This window comes from Schistocerca nitens, chromosome 6 (assembly GCF_023898315.1).
Source record: "Schistocerca nitens isolate TAMUIC-IGC-003100 chromosome 6, iqSchNite1.1, whole genome shotgun sequence".
Taxonomy (NCBI): Eukaryota; Metazoa; Arthropoda; class Insecta; order Orthoptera; family Acrididae; genus Schistocerca; species Schistocerca nitens.
The window spans coordinates 287,926,326-287,948,799 of record NC_064619.1 but is presented as its reverse complement, the minus strand read 5'-3'; the positions used below and the strand labels follow the sequence as shown (position 1 = coordinate 287,948,799).

The 22,474-nt window shown below is 40.5% G+C and overlaps 1 protein-coding gene across 2 annotated transcripts in view; it reads right to left on the bottom strand.

Annotated features, from left to right (window-relative positions):
- The window catches only part of LOC126262780 (transmembrane protein 209), a 161,602-nt gene that overhangs the window by 41,736 nt on the left and 97,392 nt on the right, over window positions 1–22,474 (bottom strand). For both annotated transcript variants that reach the window (XM_049959596.1, XM_049959597.1), the window contains exons 8-9: window positions 17,597–17,825; window positions 1,417–1,514 (exon numbers count right to left, since the gene is read on the bottom strand). In XM_049959596.1, the coding sequence (XP_049815553.1) occupies window positions 1,417–1,514; window positions 17,597–17,825 (327 nt within the window). The remainder of the gene's footprint in view (window positions 1–1,416; window positions 1,515–17,596; window positions 17,826–22,474) is intronic.

Sequence of the window (22,474 nt, the reverse complement as noted above, 5' to 3'; positions counted from 1 at the left end):
AAGCTATGGATTCTCCATTTTCATCAATGTTCTGAAGGATATGATGAGTACCACTTGAAGTGCCCAAATGTATTTTGTGTATGTGGGTGGCGGCACACACACACACACACACACACACACACACACACACACACACACACACACAGAGAGAGAGAGAGAGAGAGAGAGAGAGAGAGAGAGAGAGAGAGCAATAATATATTTTCTGCTCAATTTCAGTTTGAAGTATGAAAACTTACTATCGAATAGTGTCAGTGACAATGGCAAATAGTTTTCATCTAAGCTGCTTGACGTCTCTGTTTTAAGAGATATTAGACTTAAAGTCTGTTTATGTAGACTACTACCAGTCATTGAGTCATTAATTTGTTCACTCCTTTTGTAGCACTACAGACACAAGAGACTTGCGTAGTTATATGCAATGGATCCACATCCTTTAGCTTTGGCAGCCCTGGTACAACTGAAGAAGACATTGCAAATTTGCATCTCTTGGCTGCTTTCTTATCTTTGCCTAGTTATGTGCATTGCTTCCACATGTTGGGAGGACGAGGGATGGGAGGAAGTACTGCCAAGAGTAGGGCTCAGATGAACTGGGCTGTGTCACCAGAGTAACTGCAAAGACCATTCGCCTGTGTCATATTTCTAACACTGTAGAGTAAATAAAGCTGTACACAACCAAAATTTTCGTTCCAACACCACAGTGCTTTACTAAGCATTATCCTGTAGACTCCTACAACCTCTAAACTGACTTTTCAGCTCATTATATGGGCACTTGCAGTTTAACATGGACTTGGAACCACATTTATGAATGATTGCCAGAGGGAAGTAAGTGATACGTGAACAATTTGTAGTCTAGTAGCTGTACACTGTGCCACAAAGTCATATGACCATAATGAAAATTGATTAAGTATATGAAGCAGGAAGCTCACTGTGTCTCAGGAACAAACACTAGTCTATGTTATTCGTTAGTTAAATGACTAATAATAAACAACACTTATTTATTTTCACAAGGATGAATAATCCCGTTAAATGCAAATAATTTATTCATGAATAAAAATTTTAGAATCATCTATTTATTCAAATAGTTATCTAGTTAGAAATTGATTTGAATAATGCCCATCTTCACTTTTAAGTCTATACTCACAAATGGAATGACATATACTGGCTTTCTGAACTTTAAAACAGGGTCCTTCAACAGGAGAGACAGACTGGGAAAAATGAAGGAGTGCCGTACTACTGAATAAAGGAAGCATTGCTTTAATTACACAAAGCGTCAATTGTGATTGTTTCTCCACAGTTGTTGAATTCACTTACCTGTCCATACCCAACAATGACAAATTAGATGATTCAGATATTGCACACTTATTTTACTAAAGTAAATTAACACAATTTTGTTTAATGTTTCAAAACCTGTTAACTCACAGCTGAATCTGTGGGCAAATGTTCCTCCCAATCTTTGCCATGGAAGGATCCTCCACTGCTCCACCGAAACTCACTCATTGCTCCTCCTTTCGCAAGTTCTGGACAAACAGATAACAAAATAAATAAAGTGAAAATGTTTAGCTAACTACAAAAATCATCATTATTGTTATTTAATATCTTACAGCATAAACCTTACATTACAGCCACTATTCCCTTTAACATCTAGGAGATATGAAACTAATATGAATGTATGTACAACACTTCTAACAAATAGTTGAATCTAAAATTTTGAAAGAAACAAATGAATTATATTACAATTAAATAATGCACACGACATGAGCTGTAATTGCAACTGCCAAGAAAAATTTCCATGCAGTTCAGTGTGTACTCGTGGCAGAGTTTTTGTTTTTCTCATTTTGTGGCTGTTACAGTGTCATAAGATCCCAATTTATTATTGTTTGAAATATGTGTTAACACTGTAATTAGATGTCTATACAGCAATATTAACTGAGTAATTATTGTTGACTTTTTCATTGTAGAATTGTAGTCTGAAATGGAAGTGAAACTCAAGCCTATTAGCTCTACATAATATGTGAAGAAACATCCTGTTACCCACCTGATACTGCAGTTTTAAATTCACTGTCTATCCATTTTGAGTGTTGGAATTTGTATTAACATGCTGATGCAGACTTCAACTTCGTAACAGTTTCCACTTTCACTGAGTCTGAGTCGATTATATACAGAGAACTGCATTAATTGGAGATTTCATGATGCAAAGTCGATGTTTCAAAGCCTCCCAAAAATACTTATTCACCTTAAAACCAAGATTCTGAGCATGGTATTCTCTAACTGAAATCTTTTCAGTAAGTACTTATACAATTGTATACTATGAAATATGGCCGAGTACCCCTCCATACTAATAAGATAAGATATTATGCCCCCCCCCCCTACCCCCACAATCAACCAATGGCCTATACTTCCTAATGGAAGTTTCAAGTAGGATCACGCAGGCACTTTCTTTGATGACTCAGGGGTCCAATGGGAGGACTCACGGGGCTCCCACAGGTGAAGCAAGTGTATATTACCTCAAAGACTGATTCATCGGAGGCACTTGTCTACATCTACAGATACATCCATACTCTGCAAGCCACTAGAGGCACATGACAGAGGGTATGACCCACTGTACCAGTTATTAGAGTCTCTTTCTGTTCCATTCATGCATGGAGCATGGGAAGAATAACTGATCGAATGCCTCTGTGCATGCTGTAGTATATTCCTACAGTAATCATTTAAAGCGGTTCTTGAAACTTTGTTTGTAGTCTACCACCTGCTTTACCCATGACTAAATCCATCAGATCATCCTGTTTCATATTCCACAAAGTGTTACACTCAAGTAACTGTATGAGTTGACCAATTCCAACAGTGACTCACTGATATCATAGCCTTAACATACTAGGTTTTTTCATTTTGTGAATAGCAAAAATTTACATTTTTGAACATTTACAGTAAGTTGTCCATCTCTGCATCGCTTTGAAATCTTATCAAGATCTGAATGAATATTTATGCAGCTTCTTTCAGAAAGTACTTCATTACAGATAAATGGATCACCTGTAAAAATCCTGATACTGTTAATATCGTCTGCAAGGTCATTAATATATTTAATACACAACATGAACAGCAAGGGTAACAACACACTTACTTGGGGGCACACCTAAAGTTATGTCTACATCTGACGAACATTCTCCATCCAAGATAACATGCTGTGTCCCACTACCAAAACGTCCTCCATCCAGTCACAAATTTCACTTGATACTCCATATGATCGTACTTTTGACAGTAAGTGCAAGTGTGATATTGAGCCAAATACTTTTCGGAAATCAAGAAATACAGCATCTACCTGATTGCCTTGATCCAAAGCTTTCAGTATGTCATGTGAGGAAAGTGCGAGTTGGGTTTCACATGACAGAGGTTTTCAAAAGCCTTGCTGGTTGGCATTGAGGAGGTCATTCTGTTCAAGATTCCACAGTATATTTGAGCTCAGAATATGTTCTAAGATTCTACAACAAATTTATGTCATGGATATTGGACAGTAGTTTTTTGGATCACTTCTACTACCCCTCTTAAAGACGGGTGGACCTGTGCCTTTTTCCAAGAATTGGGCATGCTTTTTCGTTCGACGGCTTTACAAAAGATTAAAGTTAGAAGAGGGGCTAACTCACGGCAAATTCAGTACAGAATCTGACAGATATTCCATTGGGCCCTGGAGCTTTGTTCAATTTTAACGATATCTGCCGTTTCTCATACTTTTTCTTTGTTAAATGAACAATGAGGTATTTCTGAATTAGTCTTTTGCACTGCAACAGAGAATTATACTTTCTGACAAAAAGCTACTGGCAGAATTGAAACTGTTAGATGCAGTCTTTTTCCACATCCCTGAAGTCTGTCCTTCACAAAGAGATTTACAGAACACAATATGTGAATAAATGGATATCTGAATCCGGCCCAAGTTGTCAGAGTTGGCAGACATACGTGTGTGAGGTGTGCTTGCTTGTGTGCATGAAAGGTGCGTGTTTCACTGTTACTCTTTCACTAATGAAGACTGTGGCTGAAAGCTTTGTGTGAGTGTCTTAATTATGCCTATCTGCAACTTAACATGTCTTCTTTACGGTAAGTAGCAGTTTTTCTTTTCCTACATAATTTACCTCTCAAGATACTGAGCCTGATGATGAACACACTTCTTCCAATGAGAGACCATTTTGTTGATTCCGTTCACTGTGGGTTGTCTGACTTCGTTGCTTGAGCCACAACCTGACCTCTGCTTGCACTGCTTCATCACTACCAAAGATACGTCCTCAAAGGTGTTCTTTAAGTTTTGGAAACAGATGAAACTCTCATGGGGCCAAGTCAGGACAGTATGGAGGATGATCAATGGCAGTGAACCCAAGGTGCTGGTTTGTTGCAGATGTCACGACACTCGAGTGTGGTCTGGCATTGTCATGCGGTAGGAGAGGATGTTCCAAGTGTGGACTCACTCTTTTGCAGTTGAAAACTCAATTACAACCCACTGTTTCTTATACACTGATAGTTATGTCACACACACTATCTTATTGCACAGTACAATTCAGAGCCCTCTAGGGGCAGAAAGTTGCAACCTGTGTCAGTACAGTGGGAAAGCTGGCCGGGTAATAAGCACGACATGTACTTCCTCAACCAATATTGAAATCAAGATAAAAAATTCAGAGACATTACTTTTCAGCACACTCTCATAGTTCAGCATCTTAATCAGAGTGCCACTTAACTTGATAACAGAATGGTGATTCTCTTTTCTGAGCGGATCATGTTAGCTGCTTCTCAGTGTACTTTCCATGAATTAATCTCTACAGACAAACACATCCAATATAAGAAATTACATCCTGTAGGAGATAAGCAAATACAAGCTGCCGCATGGGTGAGACACAGATAAGCTGATTAAACAGATTGTTTTGTGTTTAGTAGTATATCTCACTGCCTTGAACCACAGGCAATAATGCTAATTTATTTGCAGCTGAATGCGTAAATATTGCTGACTGGATATCAGTTTTGATCTTAGTTCAGAAAATGAACCCAATTCATGAATTCACTATGTTAAATAGCACTAAACATAGATCAACTAAATGAGGTTCTGTGTTAGCCAGAAGCATTCTTGTCAACACCACTAATTCAAAACAGTTATCGCACTTTGACTGCAGATGTTAATCACAGAAAAAATATTCACAGTACTCACTGTTGAATATTTCAAGTTGTAAATATGGAGGAAAATAAGTGGATGAAACTTAAATATGGAGGAAAATTAGTGGAAGAAATTTCTCAAATTCCTTGAACAAACATTCCTGCAGCCGAAAAATATAAAAAATAGCACATGAAAAAAAAACAATAATAATTCTCAGGCTTTAATGGTTTTGATACATTGTTCAGCAGCTGATAACTCACGGCCACCAGGTGTAAGCCATGACTGTGAACACAAGCTGTAGACAACTGTAGTGTTGTGCCAAGGTTTCAGGATTTTTCCAAGTGTGATGAAAACATGCATATTACAGATTAAGCTTTTCAGACAGCTTTTTGTGTGGAGGAATGTTTCAATAGTTCAATTGTTTTAAAGCCATTGTTATCCAACACTAAAGAAACTATCAACACAGAGAACAGCTGAGGTACACGTCTGCACTGTCTGCTTAAGTAGATTTGTCATCGAGGCAAAGGCTGGTTTGGTCCATACTGGTTTAATGGGCACAGCCTTCTTGCAGACGGTATACGCCTCTTTGCCTCCTTCAGACCTCTGCACGTACTTCTGCATCCATCTATGTGGGGGATTTACAGTTTACCATGGACTCTGATCCATGATGCAATCTGGAATTATTGCCAGAGGCAAAGTGGGGAAAAACGACACCACCTGGGACAACTTCATTTAGTTATTGGCCAGCAAACTTGAGTTAACTGACTGACTTACATGTGCTTATTATTTCTGTTTGATAACGTACATGTTGTAGCAGTTTAAGCCCAATCAAGAACGTGTCCTCAAAAAGTCTAAGTTTCACAGAAGTACCAGTACTTTCTGAAAGTCTTGCCTTTTGCCCTACTCCCGATTTCAGTGATGCTGGGCTTGTTAAAGACATTCTCTCCTCCTCCTCCTCCTGGTCCCTGCCAATTAGACTCCAAACCTTGCTAATCAGACTCCATCCAAAATCAATATTGAACCCTGCCTGACTCATTTTATTCCTCCACCTGATGGTGAACCACCTCCACTACCCTAAAATCATTCACCGTTAGTTTTCCAGAATTTCCTAACCTCTAACATTACCTCACTATCCAACCTCATACCACCAGAAAGAACAGCAATCCTCCATCCACAAATTGATCATAACCATATAATCCTACCTGCTGACAAAGGCTCCAGATGAACTGCGTGGGTTAACCAGCAGACTGATTTTGCCAGCTGTCAGATACACTGCCTACAAGCCCTGCCACAGTAACTCTATTCCAGAAAGGCACCAGAATCTCTATTCCTACTCAAATCTCAGAACCTCTCCACTGAATATCTCCCTCCTCACTAGCACCACTCTTGCTCTCCTACCTTCTGCATGCTTCCTAATTCACAAAACCAACAAGCCAGAAAGCCCCATTGTGGCTGGTTCCTGTTCCCTCACAGAGAGAATCTCTGCCCTTATAGACCATCATCTTCAGCCTATTACCCACAACCTACCCTTATACATAAAAGGCACTGCTATTTCCTCTACCAACTTTCCATAGTTCCTCCTTGTTTATTACCAGTGCCTTGCTCGCCTCTGACAATGCTAAATCCTTCTACAAGAGGCCTGGCCACAAGCGCAAGACGAATCTGCTCAGCACTCTGGTTTCCCTCGCCACTTTGCCACTGGAGCATGTGTGAGAGCGAGACGGAGGTGTGAGAGTGAGACAGTTACACGCCGAAGACTGCATGGCACTCTTTGGCACGTGTGTTGCAACACAGTGCAACTACTTCTAAGAGGCGAACATGGCAGCCTGCTTTTATAAGCAGGATTTTATCATGCGAGTTTATTTTCAACTTTTTACATTTCTGCCAAAGCAGTAGTTTTGATAACTTGATTACATTAGGACATTAGATAGAGCTAATACAGTGAGCAGAGCTACAAAAAGCTTTACATACAGGCATTTAACATTTAAGTAGTGATGTTTTTAAATTTATACACATTATGATTTTAGTCTATGTAATACACGGACTTCAAGAAGAATAGAATAATTTCAATCCCAAAGAAAACAGGTGCTGACAGGTGTGAAAATTACTGAACTATCAGCTTAAAGTCACAGCTGCAAAATACTGACACAAATTCTTTACAGACGAATGGAAAAACTAGTCGAAGCTGACCTTGGGGAAGATCAGTTCGAATTCCTTAGAAAGGTTGGAACATTTGAAGCAATAGTGATCCTATGACTTATCTTAGAAGATAGAATAAGGAAAGTGAAACCTACATTTCTAGCATTTGTAGACTTGGAGAAAGCTTTTGACAACGTTGACTGGGATACTCTCTTTCAAATTCTGAAGGTGGCAGGGGTCAAATACAGAGAGCAAAAGGCTGTTTACAATTTGTACAGAAACCAGATGGCAGTTTTAAAGAGTCAAGGGGCATGAATGGGAAGCAGTGGTTGGGAAGGGAGTGAGACAGGGTTGTAGTCTATCCCCGATGTTATTCAATCTGTACATTGAGCAAGCAGTAAAGGAAATTAAAGAAAAATTGTGAGTAGGAATTAAAATCCACGGAGAAGAAATAAAAACTTTTGAGGTTTGTCAACGACATTGTAATTCTGTCATGGACAGCAAAGGGCCTGGAAGAGCAGTTGAACGGAATGGACAGTGACTTGAAAGGAGGATATAAGATGAACATCAACAAAAGAAAAACGAGGATAATGGAATGTAGTCTAATTAAATCAGGTGATGCTGAGGGAATTAGATTAGAAAGTGAGACAAAGTAGCACATGAGTTTTGCTATTAGGGGAGCAAAATAGCTGATGATGTTCGAAGTACAGAGGATATAAGATGCAGACTAGCAACGGCAAGAAAAGCATTTCTGAACAAGAGAAATTTGTTAACATCGAGTATAGATTTAAGTGTCAGGAAGTCTTTTCTAAAAGTATTGTACGAGTGTAGCCATTATGGATGTGAAACATGGATCATAAATAGTTTAGACAAAAAGATAATAGAAGCTTTTGAATGTGGTGCAACAGAAGAATGCTGAAGATTAGATGGGAAGTTCACATAACTAATGAGGAGGTACTGAACAGAATTTGGGAGAAGAGGAATTTGTAGCACAACTTGACTAGAAGAAAGGATCGGTTAGTAGGACATGTTCTGAATCATCAAGGGGTCACCAATTTAGTATTTGAAGGCAGTGTGGAGGGTAAAAATCGTGGAGGGAGGCCAAGAGATGAATAAACTATGCAGATTCAGAAGGATGTATGGTGCAGTAGTTACTTTGAGATGAAGAAGCTTGCACAGGATAGAGTAGCACAGAGAGCCACTTCAAATCAGTCTCTGGACTGAGGACCACAACAACAATACACTGAGGTGGCAAAGTCGTGGATGTCCGTATGCATTTACACAGATGGTGTAAGTATCATGCACACAGGGTACAAAAGTGCAGTGTATTGTCGTAGCTGTCATTTGTACTCAGTTGAGCCACATGAAATGGCTTCCAATGTGATTATGGCCACACAACAGGAATTAACACATATTGACGCAGAATGGTAATTACAGCTAGATGAACTGGACATTCAATTTTGGAAATCATTAGGGAATTCAATATTCTGCGATCCACAGTGTCACGCATGTGCCAAGAATATCAAATTTCAGGCATTAACTCTTGGTACAGACGATGCAGTTGCTGACATCCTTTAAGTAACAACTGAGAGCAATGGTGTTGCGCAGAGTTGTCAGTGCTAACAGACAAGCAACTTTACATGAAGTAACACCAGAAATTAATGTGGACCATACAATGAACATATCCATTAGGACAGTGCATTGAAATTTGGCATTAATGGCCTGTGGCAGCACATGACCAATGCGCGTGTCTTTGCCAACAGCGCGACGTTGCCTGCTGCAACTCTCCTGGGCTCATGACGACATCAGTTGGAACCTAGATGTATGGAAAACTGTGGTCTAGGCAGCTGGGTTTCGATTTCAGTTGGTAAGAGCTTCCACTTCCAAGGTCTAGGAGCAGCATCTTGGTTAGTAACCAAAATGTCATCGGTCCCGGGTTCAAAACCTGCCACCGCTTAAATTTTGATTAACAATCAACATTGGTGACCGAAGACTTATGCCATAAGATGTCACCCTCCTTCTGCCAAAAGTCTTGTCAAAGAGGGCAGAGGAGCGTTCAGGGTACTCTCTTGTCCTTGTCAGGGTAAACTGCTCCTAAAGGCGGATGAATTAGCAATTATCAAGAGCATGAGGATGCAGAAGGCAATGGAAACCACTGCATTAAAGGCACACAACATGTATCCACAGGACAAGAGGCCTGCAACTGTAACTGAAAAAGTGTCATCATCATCATCATCATCCCTCCATCAGCAAAAGATTTTGGAACAGTCCCCTATTCGGATCTCCGGGAGGGCTGCCAACGGGGAGGTAATCATAAGAAAAAGATTCAATAATCAACAAGTCGTAGCAATGAATGTCAGAAGCTTGAACATGTTACGGAAGCTAGAAAATCTGAAAAGGGAAATGCAAAGGCTCAAGCTAGATATAGTAGGGGTCAGTGAAGTGAAATGGAAAGAAGACAAGGATTTGAGGTCAGATGAGTCTAGGGTGATAACAACAGCAGCAGAAAACAGTGGGTAATACAGTACATAAAGGGAGATGAAAATCTGATAGCCATGGGGGGGGGGGGGGGCTGGAATGCAGTTGAAGGGGAGGGAATAGAAGAAAAGGGGGACAAGGAATGAGAGAGGAGAAAGACTAATTGAGTTCTGTAATAAATTTCAGCTAGTAATGACAAATCTGTTGAAAAAACGCAAGAGGAGTTATACCTGGAAAAGGCCAGTCGATATGGAAATATTTCAGTTAGATTACATCACGGTGAGACAGAGACTCTAAAATCAGATACTGGATTGTAAACCTTACCCAGGAGCAGATATAAACTCAGATCACAATTCAGTAGTGATGAAGAGTAGGCTGAAGTTCATGAGATTAGTCAGGAAGAATCAGTAAGCAAAGAAATGGGATACAGATGTACTAAGGAATGATGAGGTACACTTTAAGTTCTCTAAGGCTATAGATACTGCAATAAGAAATAGCTCAGCAGGCAGCACAGCTGAAGAGGAATATATATCTCTAAAAAAAGGGCAATCACTTAAGTTGGAAAGAAAAACATTGGTACAAAGAAGGTAACTTTGAAGAAACCATGGGTAACATAAAAAACACTTCAGTTAATCGATGAAAGAAGGAAGTACAAAAATGTTCAGGGAAATTCAGTAATACAGAAATACAAATTGCTGAGGCATGAAATAAATAGGAAATGCAAGGAAGCAAAGACGAAATGGCTGCATGAAAAATGTGAAGAAATTGAAAAAGAAATGATTGTTGGAAGGACTGACTCAGCATATAGGAAGGTAAAAAAAAAAACCTTCGATGAAATGAGAAGCAAGAGTGGTAACATCAGGAGTGGTAACATTAAGAGTGCCATGAGATTTCTGCTGTTGTTAAATGCAGAGGAGATAGAGGATAGGTGGAAAGAGTACATTGAAGGCCTCTATGAGAGAGAATATTAGTCTGATGTGATAGAAGAAGAAAAAGGAGTCAATTTAGAAGAGATAAGGGATTCAGTATTAGAATCAGAATTTAGGAGATCTTTGGAGGACTTAAGATCAAATAAGGCAGAAGGGGTAGATAACATTCCATCAGACTTTCTGAAATCAGAAAGCAAAAGAAAAATCAAGACACGTTCATAGGATTTGTCTACCTGGAGAAGGCATTCAAGAATGTATGGTGCAAGATGTTCAAAATTCTGAGAAAAATTGGGGTAGGCTATAGGGAGAGGAGGGTAATGTAAAAGATGTACAAGAGTCAAGAGGGAATAATAACAATGGATGACCAAGGATGAAGTGTTTGGATTAAAGACGGAGAAAGACAGGGATGTAATCTTTCACCGCTACTGTTTAATCTATATATAGAAGAAACAATGCTAGAAATAAAAGGAAGATTCAGGAGTGGAATTAATATTCAATGTGAAAGGATATCGATGACACAATTCACTGATGATATTGCTATCCTCTGTGAAGAATTACATGACCTGCTGAAAAGAATGAACAGTATAATGAGTACAGAATATGGATTGAGAGTAAATTGAAGAAAGATGAAAGTAATGAGAAGTAGCAGAAATGAGAACAGCGAGAAACTTAACATCAGGATTGATGGTCATGTATTATGATGAAGTATGTAAAGTTAAGAACTTCTACCACCTAGGCAGCAAAATAACTAATGGTGGATGGAGCAAGGACATCAAAAGCAGACTGATACTGGCAGAAAGGACATTCCTGGCCATGACAGGGCTACAGAAATCAACAACTGTACTGCTTTCTACATGGGTATGAAAACTACCAAACTGTCTGTCCACATTTATGCCAACTGCCAAACTGTGGACGAGACACACCTGAACCAGTCCACTGCTGAGCATACTGCCCAAAACAATGTGATTGGCTTCAATGACAACTTCTTAGCCTGTGTCCTCTGGATTCTTCCCACCAACACAAGATTTTCTGAGTCGTAGATGTGGGAATTATCCCCATAACACAAGTCTTTCATTACCGTAACCCTCATGGCCTCATCCTTCCTGTACCACTCCCTGTTCCCACTCCAGTCCTACACACATCCTCTATCCCACCACTACACCTACATAGTCATTTGCTCTTCTCTATTTCTCTTTCCTCCCTTTTGCCTGCCGAAAGACGGCAACACAGAGATCATCCGGAGGAATGCAAGAGCTAGTGGGCCAAGGTAGGGGGACTGCTGCAGCCTCGTTTCCCACCAGACTGACATGACCTATCCCACATAACCATCACAGCGGCTCCCTCTAAAGTGAGCAAGTGGAAGCTTCCTTGGACCCATTGCACTAAGGGATGGATTGTATACAGCACACAGAGGCTCTGACAGGCACTGAGAGAATAGGAGCGTATGACACATTTAAGAAGCCTGTGTTGCCGGATGTACTGTGTGGCCTTGCAAACACAGTTGGCAAGAGAAATGGGGCAGTAGCTGAAATGAAGGTGTTTGTCCTTACTGGGCTTAGGTATGGCTATGACAATGGCTTCATGCCAGCTTCTGGTTAATGGCCCCAAAAGCAACTGAACGTATGAAGGCGAAAGTGCTTGCCTACAAGAGAAAGGTGCTGCTGCATCTGAATGTGAACATCGTCTGGCCCTGGGGCAGAAGATCGGGATGAAGCGAGGGCATGCTCTATCTCCCTCATAGAAAAGATGGCATCATATCATTCACAATTCTGAGAGAGAAGGGTATCACCTGAGCCTTCTCTACTCATTTCCAATAGAGGGGGTGATAGTGGACGGGCCTCGAAATCTCCACAAACTAGCAGCCTAAGGTGTTGCAGATAGCAATAGTGTCCACAATGACATTATCTGCTACTGTCAGGTGGAAAATTGGGGGATAGACCTTGGTCCCAGAGAGCCGACAGAGGTTACCCCCATACAATGAGAAGGGGAGTGAAACTGTTAAAAGAACTAGTAAATGAAATGCTCTCCTGCAAATGTGACGACACTGTGCGCACAACTGTTTATAACAAATACAGTTTGCCATTGTAGTATGACAGTTAAAAATGCAGAGAGCACATCTCTTTGTGTGAATCACGTTGCAGCATGCCTTTGTCCACCATGGGACAGAGGCACGGTGCAATAGAGATGAAGTGTGAGGTCGGAACAGTCTGTGGCAGTAAGGATAACATTTGTAAGGTACTCTACCTGGTCATCAGAACTGGGGAAATGATGTTAGTCAATGATTGACAGGGAGGAGAAAGCCTCCAGTTGGCCTTAAAAGCTGCCAATTGGGTCTACATGTAGGTAGGGTAGAATTCAGCAAATGGATAGCACACGGGAAATCGTTGCTCAAGTACATGTCACAGAAAATGGACCACTCAATATGATGGGCACACTGGGCAGTGCATAACAAGAGGTCCAAATGGGAATATGTGTGTGTGGAGTCTGAAAAGAACATGGGTGCTCCAGTGTTAAGACAAATGAAATTGAGTTGGTCAGCCCAGAGGGCACCTCTTGAACAGGTTCTGGAAGAGCCCCAAAGCAGATGATGTGCATTACAGTCATCGAGCAGCATGAAGGGGTGATGCAGTTGACCAATAAGCTCGAAGAAGTCTGCCCTGGTGACAAGGAATGACAGAGGGATGTAGACGTTATAAAGAGAAAAGGTGAAGTGAGGAAGGATAATGTGGACTGCAATAGCCTGCAGCTGTGTGAGATAGTTTGGCTATGGACGTCGTCCTGGAGGAGAAGCATGACCCCCATGAGATGGTATGCTGTCCTCAGGGGAAAGGTCAAAGCGGACTGGAAGGAAATGTCAGAGGTTAAAGTGGTTGCGAGGATGCACTTTTGTTTCTTGGAGGCAAAAAACGAGAAGATGCTGTGATTCCAAGATCAGCCATTATTCCTCCTTGTTGAATCTAACACCAAGAACGTTCCACTGGAGGAGAGTCATAACAGGGAAGGGGCAGCACAGAACAAATGAAGGGTTGTCACCTGGGTGGCTGCTGAGTGCCAGCCTTTGAAGACACTGCTACATGTCACAGAGGCTGGAGGATCCTGTTCGAATGATATCTACAGAGGTGTCTGTGTTCTCTCTGGACTGGCCTGCAGATTCTAGGGCAGAAAAAAGGTAAGTGGTAAGCAATGGCAAAATGGAGGTCAGCCAGGTGAGGGTATTACGCAGTGACACCACTGAAGAGGATCTCTGAGTCAGGGAAGGAGAAGACAGCTTGTCTTCATTTGATTTCTGAGAGCTTTGCGGTTGGCGGATGAAGTCTCTGATGTTTGTTGGCTGAGGGATGCAAGAAGCCTCCGCTGGAGTTTTCCTTTTGTCCTTTGTGTTCTGCCAGTTGTGAAGTAGGTGATTTCGCCACTGGGGGCAATGATTCGGTCACTTGTTGCACAGCTGAAGAAGGAGACTGGGCAATTTTACAACTGCAGTGCTGAATGTAAGGTCCCAAGTCTGTATGACCATGTCCTTCACAGAGCAAGTTGTAGCCGGAGCAGTACTGTAAATGACACATGGTAAAATGCAGGGCTTTTGAATAGCCAACCACTTGTGAGAAATAGATTAAGGTACTTTTTCCTTCACCCAGATCGCCTGGTTGGCCCACTCATTGAGATACATGAGACATTCTCAGGATGAGGCTGCATGGTCACTATTGCAACTGATACAGTGGGGAGGAGGAGGCAGGCAATCGCCCTCGTGAGCATCCCTACCACATGTAACACATGTGGTCTTGTTTTGACAGGACATGCGAGTGTGGTTATAATGTTGACACTGGTAGCAATGCATCGGGTTTGGAATATACGGTCGGACCATGATGAGTTCATAGCCTGCTTTGATCTTTTAGTGGAAGCACTTTTGGATCAAACATGGGAAGAAGTGTGCGAGCAGGTACTGAGGCTGCATCAATCCTTTTCATTACCCAATGGACTACAGGATCACCTTGATCAGAAAGGTAATTTTGGATTTCTTCCTCTGTCAGACCATCAAGCAACTGGGTGTAAATACACCATATGAAGAATGAACAGGATAGCTGTTGAGGAGCGAAGCTGTAAGCAGTTGTTGGGTTGAAAATCATAATTGGTCTCCAGAAGCAAAGTTTCATTATGTAAATGAGAGCAAGATTTCACAGGGCCTGCAATTGCATCAACACCTTTGTGAATAATAAATGGATTAACCACAGCAAATTACTAACATCCTTCAGTACATGATACCACGAGAAACTGATGTGCGGCTGGGAGATTCTTTGAATCTTTTGCCTCATTCTGTATATGTTTAGTAGGCGTAGACTGAAATGGTGATGGCTCATTGCAGAAAAATCCCCCATGATTGCCAGCATCTCCGATTGTGCACTCACTGCAGGATTCATGTCAGATGACCTCGCAGGCCATGGAATAAGACCTCCCCTTCCAATCCAGCGACCCGGAAATACAGCAGTGAGATGGTTGCAGACAACCACACTGAAGTGAAGCAGTGCACCATCATGTTCTTGCTTCACAGTACGTTCTGTCATTGAACAATGTGAGTATGATACAACAGAGCCACCTTAAGGAGAAGTAAAGTAAACAAAACCAGTTTCATGACTTCCTAGTCCTTGTTCCCTTGCAGGAAATAAAGAATGTGTATGTACATATACAGCACAGTACGTGCAAACTTGTACACACGTTAGTTGTAAATATACTGGAAAACAGTAACCCTAGATAAAGCGATAGATATGTTTACTTCCATATCTCCTTAAGCTGGATTCTCCGACCCCAGGTTCCCTACCTCAAATTGTTCAGTGGAGCATTCTCTATGTCCTGTTACATTTTGTGCACTCTAACGGAAATACCCTGTATACTGAAAACACGGTGGGAATGCTGTTCTTAATTCTGTTACTGTGTAATTAATGAAATTGTATAGACCATAGATTAAGCTGCATATCTGATGTAAAGTCAAGTGATAACATTGTTACACTACAGAACAGTAATGGGCATAACTAGAAAATTTATTAAAATTCATTCGCATTGCCACGGGCCAATCACATCTTGCCAGAGACAGGGGCAGAAGCAGGAAGTGAGCCGCGAGAGTGTCAGGTCGTCAACATATTACGATGCCATCTTTTGTGTCAGGATGCGCATTCAGTAGAAAGGAGACTGTGACAGAAAACCAAAGGAAAGGAGTCAAGCGTACTCTTTAGCCATAATACATGTTGCCAGGAACTCTATCTCTTCTACAACAGCACAAGTGAGGAACTAGCACAGCAGTTAACAGCCTGTTAAATTAAGGCAGCAGAGTAAGGACAACACATGGAGCCACTATGAACAGAGCCTCACATCATAGATTCATGCTAGCTCTCTTTAAGTACCACACCTCTCCAGCTCTGATCACGAGTTGATAATTGGGACTGATGGCATTCACAGTAATAGTGCTTCCATGATTACAACACTGTAGTGAATCTATGTCTTAGACGCTACAGCACAGTCTCTGAACTAGCTGAAGATATACTCTGGATAATGGCCTTCACCTGATGAATTTGCTGCCTACTGTCTAATAATGAAGTGCTGCCAGTACTAGATTTTGGTGTGGAAGCCAGTTACAACGCCTCTTGGGATCCACATTCCTGTTCAACATTCAGGTACCTCTGGGTGCTGACACCTACCAGGTGCAGTGAGGAGATCAACCGACCATACGACTAACAACACCAGGTACATTGCAGGTGGGTCATCAAGGATCATCATACAATTTGGAGTGAGATGGAGTACATTGCAGCAGCCAGCATGAAAACTACTTCATGCTTGGCAACGGCCGTGCCTGCTTGCCGGCAGTCCGTCATGATGCCAGGGTCACTGACAACTTTCCCTGCACATGCAGCCACTGAATTAACTTGACTGACATCAGCCAGAATCCAACACACAGGTGTATTAGCAACAGCTGAAGCTGATATGGAAGAATGATGACTTGTAAACACCAAGAACAAAAAAACTGAACTCTAATAATGTTTTTTACTAGTGTCGTCAATGCTTCACAGATTCCCAACAGCTATCCTGACTTCACACAGAGGTCTTTTTATTTGTAATATAAGCACATCAATTGGAGAGTTCATGTTTCACTGTTGACATGATATTTGCAATGGACCACCTGTGTCACACTAAGTAATAAAATGTTGTAAAACATATATCAGTGTATATTTTACTTAATTCAATTCAGTTTGCACACTGAATGGGTATAAATCCAAATCCTGTCTTGTGAAGAATTACAGGACACCAAATGAGAAGAAGTTAAGTACCGAGTTACACCATCCATCATATTTTGATTAAGTCTTGCCTGCAACAAACTTATATCATTTTAACTGTCAAGAATTAAAATACATTTAGTTGAAGATATTATGCCATAATGTGAAAGAAATGATATGTGACAAAATCCTACAACCAAGCAGAGATTGAATCTCAGATGTATCAATTTGTGCTCTGCTACGTAACTATTGAGTCACTGTGGCATTGAACAACTGTAACTGACCATTAGCAGTGTATTCAAATATTAAGCACACATTAGAAATCAAACTGCAGCTACTCAGTGTGATTAAAAAAGGCAGCTGAAAATGGGAGGAGTAAAGAGAACTAATCGCCATACAGCTGAAACACTGAGCATATGACACACACTTAAATAAGAATGAAATTAGCTCTTCAGTATTTAATATGAATAACTTACTTTTTCCAAGCACACATTTTGGAGAAGATCCACAAAGAAAAAGAGGTTTTCTGTGTGCATTTAACATTCAAAATGACGTCAAAATGTTTAAAAATGCTTTTTTTACTAACACTGACAAGCTAGCAAAAGCAAGTATTTCACTTTTACTGAATTTTCTTCTTTATTACAAAAGAATTCTTTAGTATTTACCTTTGATCCGAGCCAATAGATATTCTTGGTTAGTCGTAACTTCTAGAAATGGCACAATCAGTGGCAATGTAGGTATGTTTTGGACAACTGGTAATGTCTGAGCAGTTTTCTTTAAGCGTTCCAAACCCACTGAACCAATCTGCATGTCAGCAAGACCATGACGCGCAAATGCTTCATTCACTGATGATATCTCCCGAACCAATCTGTCAAGTACTGTCTGTGATATCCACTGTCAAAAGAAGATTTCTTTTACACACGTTACGAAACAAAGACAGACAGAAACATACTACACTGACATACTTTAATTAATGAATAATATTTGTTACTGCTCTCTCTCTCTCTCCTCTCTCTCACACACACACACACACACACACACACACACACACACACACACACACACACACCGGAGGGGAGGGGGGAGAGACCAGTCTACACAAAAACTCTTCCACGCGTTACTAGCCCTCAAAGCAGAAATTATTGTAGCTACTTTCCAACAATTTTGTTTGGTGTTCACCAATATAAGAGAGCTAGTTTGTACTAAAACTTTTTTTTTAAAAAATAACTGATGCCACTTTTCTTATGGAAGAGCCTTAACTTTTAGAAACACTATTCACACATCATTAAATCATACATACTCACAGATTTTATTATGACAACTTAGAAATTCAAATGACTAATTATGATGTAAGCTACTGCTTTTTCATGTTTACTATTAAACAAGGACTATATATTGTCATTTCTACAGCACAATCAAGTTGATTCACAGGGTCATCAATGAAGTTTAATACTTAGTACTGAAAGCACATTTATTACTGACAACAATATACAGACAGAACAGAACTGATCTCCTGAATGGAGGGTTCATTTTTTTTACATACCCAGAATATACAAACTTTAGAAAAGTAAGCCGTCTCAAGAACCTTCCAGAAATAAAAAATATAAATTACAAAATAACTGCTGGTGGCTGGATTTGAATGAGCTACGCGCAGCACACTCGATGCTAACTACTACACCAAACTGCGTGCATCACAGTTCATGGCATTGTACCTTCTCCTGGAGAAAAGCGACCCACTGTTCCAGACACCCTCACTGGAGCCAACTACTGCACGCTGGATCCAGATCTTGTCAATGGTCCTCTCTATTTTGGCACTGGCAGATCCCCACATTCTGGTTGTGTTGTTATATCCTTTTTATTGCGGTGAACATCGAAGGTAGCCCCTCTCATAGAAACGTCGTGATCATCAAGTGGGTCTTCAGTTTCCTGGAACCTCCAATCATAGATGTGTGCCTCTGGACTGTAGTAACGCTCCTTATGGAGGACATCGACAATGTCTTGGTGTTTTTGTCTTTTGGTGACAGGTCATAATCCTCGACTTCATATGTGACGTCCAGCAAGCAATGAATTATACAATATGCTCTAGTAACTTTTCTGATAGACCCACTTTCGGTACAGGCATAAAAATCCATACCAAATCTCTCAGGCTGTATCTCACTGGCTGGTGCTCTTGGTCTTCCTCCTGGGTGTCCGGGAGCCAGCTGCCTTGCTTCTTTGGTTCTGGTGATAAGGTCTGGGTGTATAAGTGGACAATAAAAACAAATTCCCAAATTTCCTGGTTAATGAAGCACTTTTTCCTAGGTGGTAGTACATTTAGTCCGTGTTAAGTGACAATATACTTTCCTTTTGAGCAGTAAAAATTATCAATTCTTTGTATGGTGAAGGTTTTATACACCATCATAGAACTTTCCAGCGCTTTAAGAAATGCAACCCAGCAAAAAACATTGCATTTCGGAAAGATCTTTGAGGCAGGGCAACATTTTCAGTACATATTTTCATATTATGAAAATACAAACATGAATTCCCACAACTACAGCACAGTAGCTGCTGAAGCACTGAAATCAAGATTGTGATGTACTTTTGTTAGTTAATCATAGCTGATGTCATGTGATCTCACCAGTCAATGATGACAGATATTCACAGCGTAGGATACATGGTGTAGTCAGCCGTAATAGCATCATCATTATTAAATAGCGTGAACACTCAAAAAAGTTAATGGTTTGAATTAATACACATACAGTATAACCACAGGAAAAGCTAACCTTTCACAGATAATATGAGTCATAAAACGTTTATTGCTGTTTCTTCTGAGGGCATGGGTAGACAGGATTCTAAGAGCACTGCCTTACTTTGAGGCAGCTGAATATTTCTGACAAGCACAATTACAAATTTCACTACTATGCACCAAACATTTCCTGGGTAACCTGGCTCAATACATGTTCTGTCAAGCACTTCAGCTTTTCCATGTAAAGCAAATTAAATGTGAAATTGCTCAAGAAAGAACTTTGCATCTTTTTTTTTAAAAAAAAGATAATTATACTTTTTGCTATCATTGTTAAATAATTTACAACCTATGAAAGAACCAAAATAAATATAAAAACTAACCTCTAAACATAAACAATGAAAATCCTGGATGGACTGTAACAACTTTATGAAGAGGAAAGTTGCCACTCACCATATAGTGGAGATGCTGAATAGGCGCAACAAAAAAACTATCACAAAGCTTTCGGCAGGCAAAGCCTTCATCAAAAATAGCGCGCTCTCTCTCTCACTCTCTCTCTCTCTCTCTCTCTCTCTCTCTCTCTCTCTCTCTCACACACACACACACACACACACACACACACACACACACACACACACACACACACGACTGCAATCTCAGGTAACTGATGCCACACTGGGCAGTGTGGCATCAATTGCCTGAGACTGCAGTCGCGCGTGTGTGTGTGTGTGTGTGTGTGTGTGTGTGTGTGTGTGTGTGTGTGTGTGTGTGTGTGTGTGGCTAATTCTGATGAAGGCCTCACTGGCCGAAAGCTATATCTGTGACAGTCTTTTTGTTGTGATTATCTGCGACTCAGTCTCTCTGCTATATTGTGGGTGGCAACTTTCCTTTTCGTAATACAGCTACATAACCTCGAAACTTAGTCTTTTTTAGCATGTGTTGCCTTTTCAAGATATATCAAACACAAACATGCCAGTAAATTTTTACATAATGGCATAACTGGCTGGTTTTCTGGGCTCAAAATTTTTCTAAGTGACTGGTCCTCAGTGTTAAATTTTGAATGAGAGTCTAACATTGCATGATTTAAGAAGTTCATCACACATTCTCACAAGTAACATAATTCATATTGCACAACAGTAAATTTACTTTGAAAGTGACGCTTTTCATTCCTTTGACCTATTAGAAATGTAAATAGTTGTAACATCACACCTGTCGAAATGAGCCGCACAAGAAAGTGTTTACAGGAGCGATAAAGACGTAGCCAGTGATACCTGCATTTAATTCATTCTACTTTTCACAGATCTCAGGTGGCCAGATGTTGGAGCATTGTGGAAATACTTCAGGATCGCTGGTCGCAGATGAGCTGGGATGACGATAAACTGTTGCCAACTCATCAGATCATAGTACCCCCTTACACTATGTTCCGTATATTAACTGGAATACTCCTTTGGTCTGTTCCACATTTTTCAAGGCTTCTATGGTTATAAGCAATGCTGGATTAACCCCTCTATTCATCAACAACATCATTTAATGCAGGATTGCCCAATATTTTGTCCACACTGTTGTGTTCTGCCGGAAGAGACCCTGAAAGGCAGTCGGTGCCCTTGCGTTTGGGACTGCTTTTTGTATGCCACTGTGATGTCATATTCCTGAAGATTCAGTGCCACCTTGCCAGTAGTCCTATGAATCCTTCAGGCAAATCAACCAGCAGAGAAAATGGTGAGTTGTCACAACATTAAATGGATTGCCAAATATAAGAGTGGAACTTGTTGATGGCCCAAACAACTACAAGGCACTCTACAGCTATCACCTTTTCAGCAATTTCCTTAATTTGTACTAGAACTACGCAAAAACATGAATGTCTGTGTGAAGTTCTGTCTCAGCATTCTGGTCATATTATGCTAAACTGGAGGTCACATTAGTGTCTACTGGAGGTCAACAAGATCTCTCTCTTGCACCTCATTCCAGGGAAATATAATGTTATAGTGTCTCTCTGCAATAGTTCTTGCAAGGGATATGCCTTGGTACCTATGTCCTTTATGAATGGCCTGTAGAACAAGCACATTCTGAGAAAACTTCTCAAATCACGACTGTGCTGAGGAGTCAGGAAATCTGTGACTGCTCATACCTTCTCTGGATCGGGATGGACTCCATCACCATACACTTTGTGGCCAAGATTTCTATTTTTGACTGATGGAGAGGCACTTTCTCAGATTCAGGTGGAGATTTTCAGTCTGAACACACTTCAACACAATAACTAGGTAACTTAATATGTCCTTCAAATCATTTTAAAAAAAGAATATCAGCCATGTAGCAAAGATACAGCAACCATTTAAAGTGTTAAATCAGGTTGCCTGTTATATGTTCAGGGTTGCCGGAGTATTACATAGTCCAAACAGCATAACTTTGAACTCAAAGTGGCTGTCTAGTGTTTAAAAAGGCAGTCTAGTTTTTAATTTGCCAGCAACACACAGGCATGTCCGCACTTGAGAAATACTTTACTACTATCAAGTTGTCCAGGGTGTCAGCAATGTGGAGCCATGGATAAGAAATCTCTCGTGATTTTGTTCAGTCATCAGTGGCAGATGAACTGGATGTTGACAGATCAATTAACTATTTTTTAACATCAATATTGTGTGGAAGTCTCTGAATCAGGCACAGAGAGAAAACTAGATTAGATTAGATTAGTTTTTCGTTCCATAGATCCATGCTGAGGAGATCCTCGTGGATGTGGAACATGTCAACCTTTTTTTTTTTTAGCTGAAATAACAATACTAATAGTATGAATATATACAATACTTCATTTGTTTCTATTACAAAA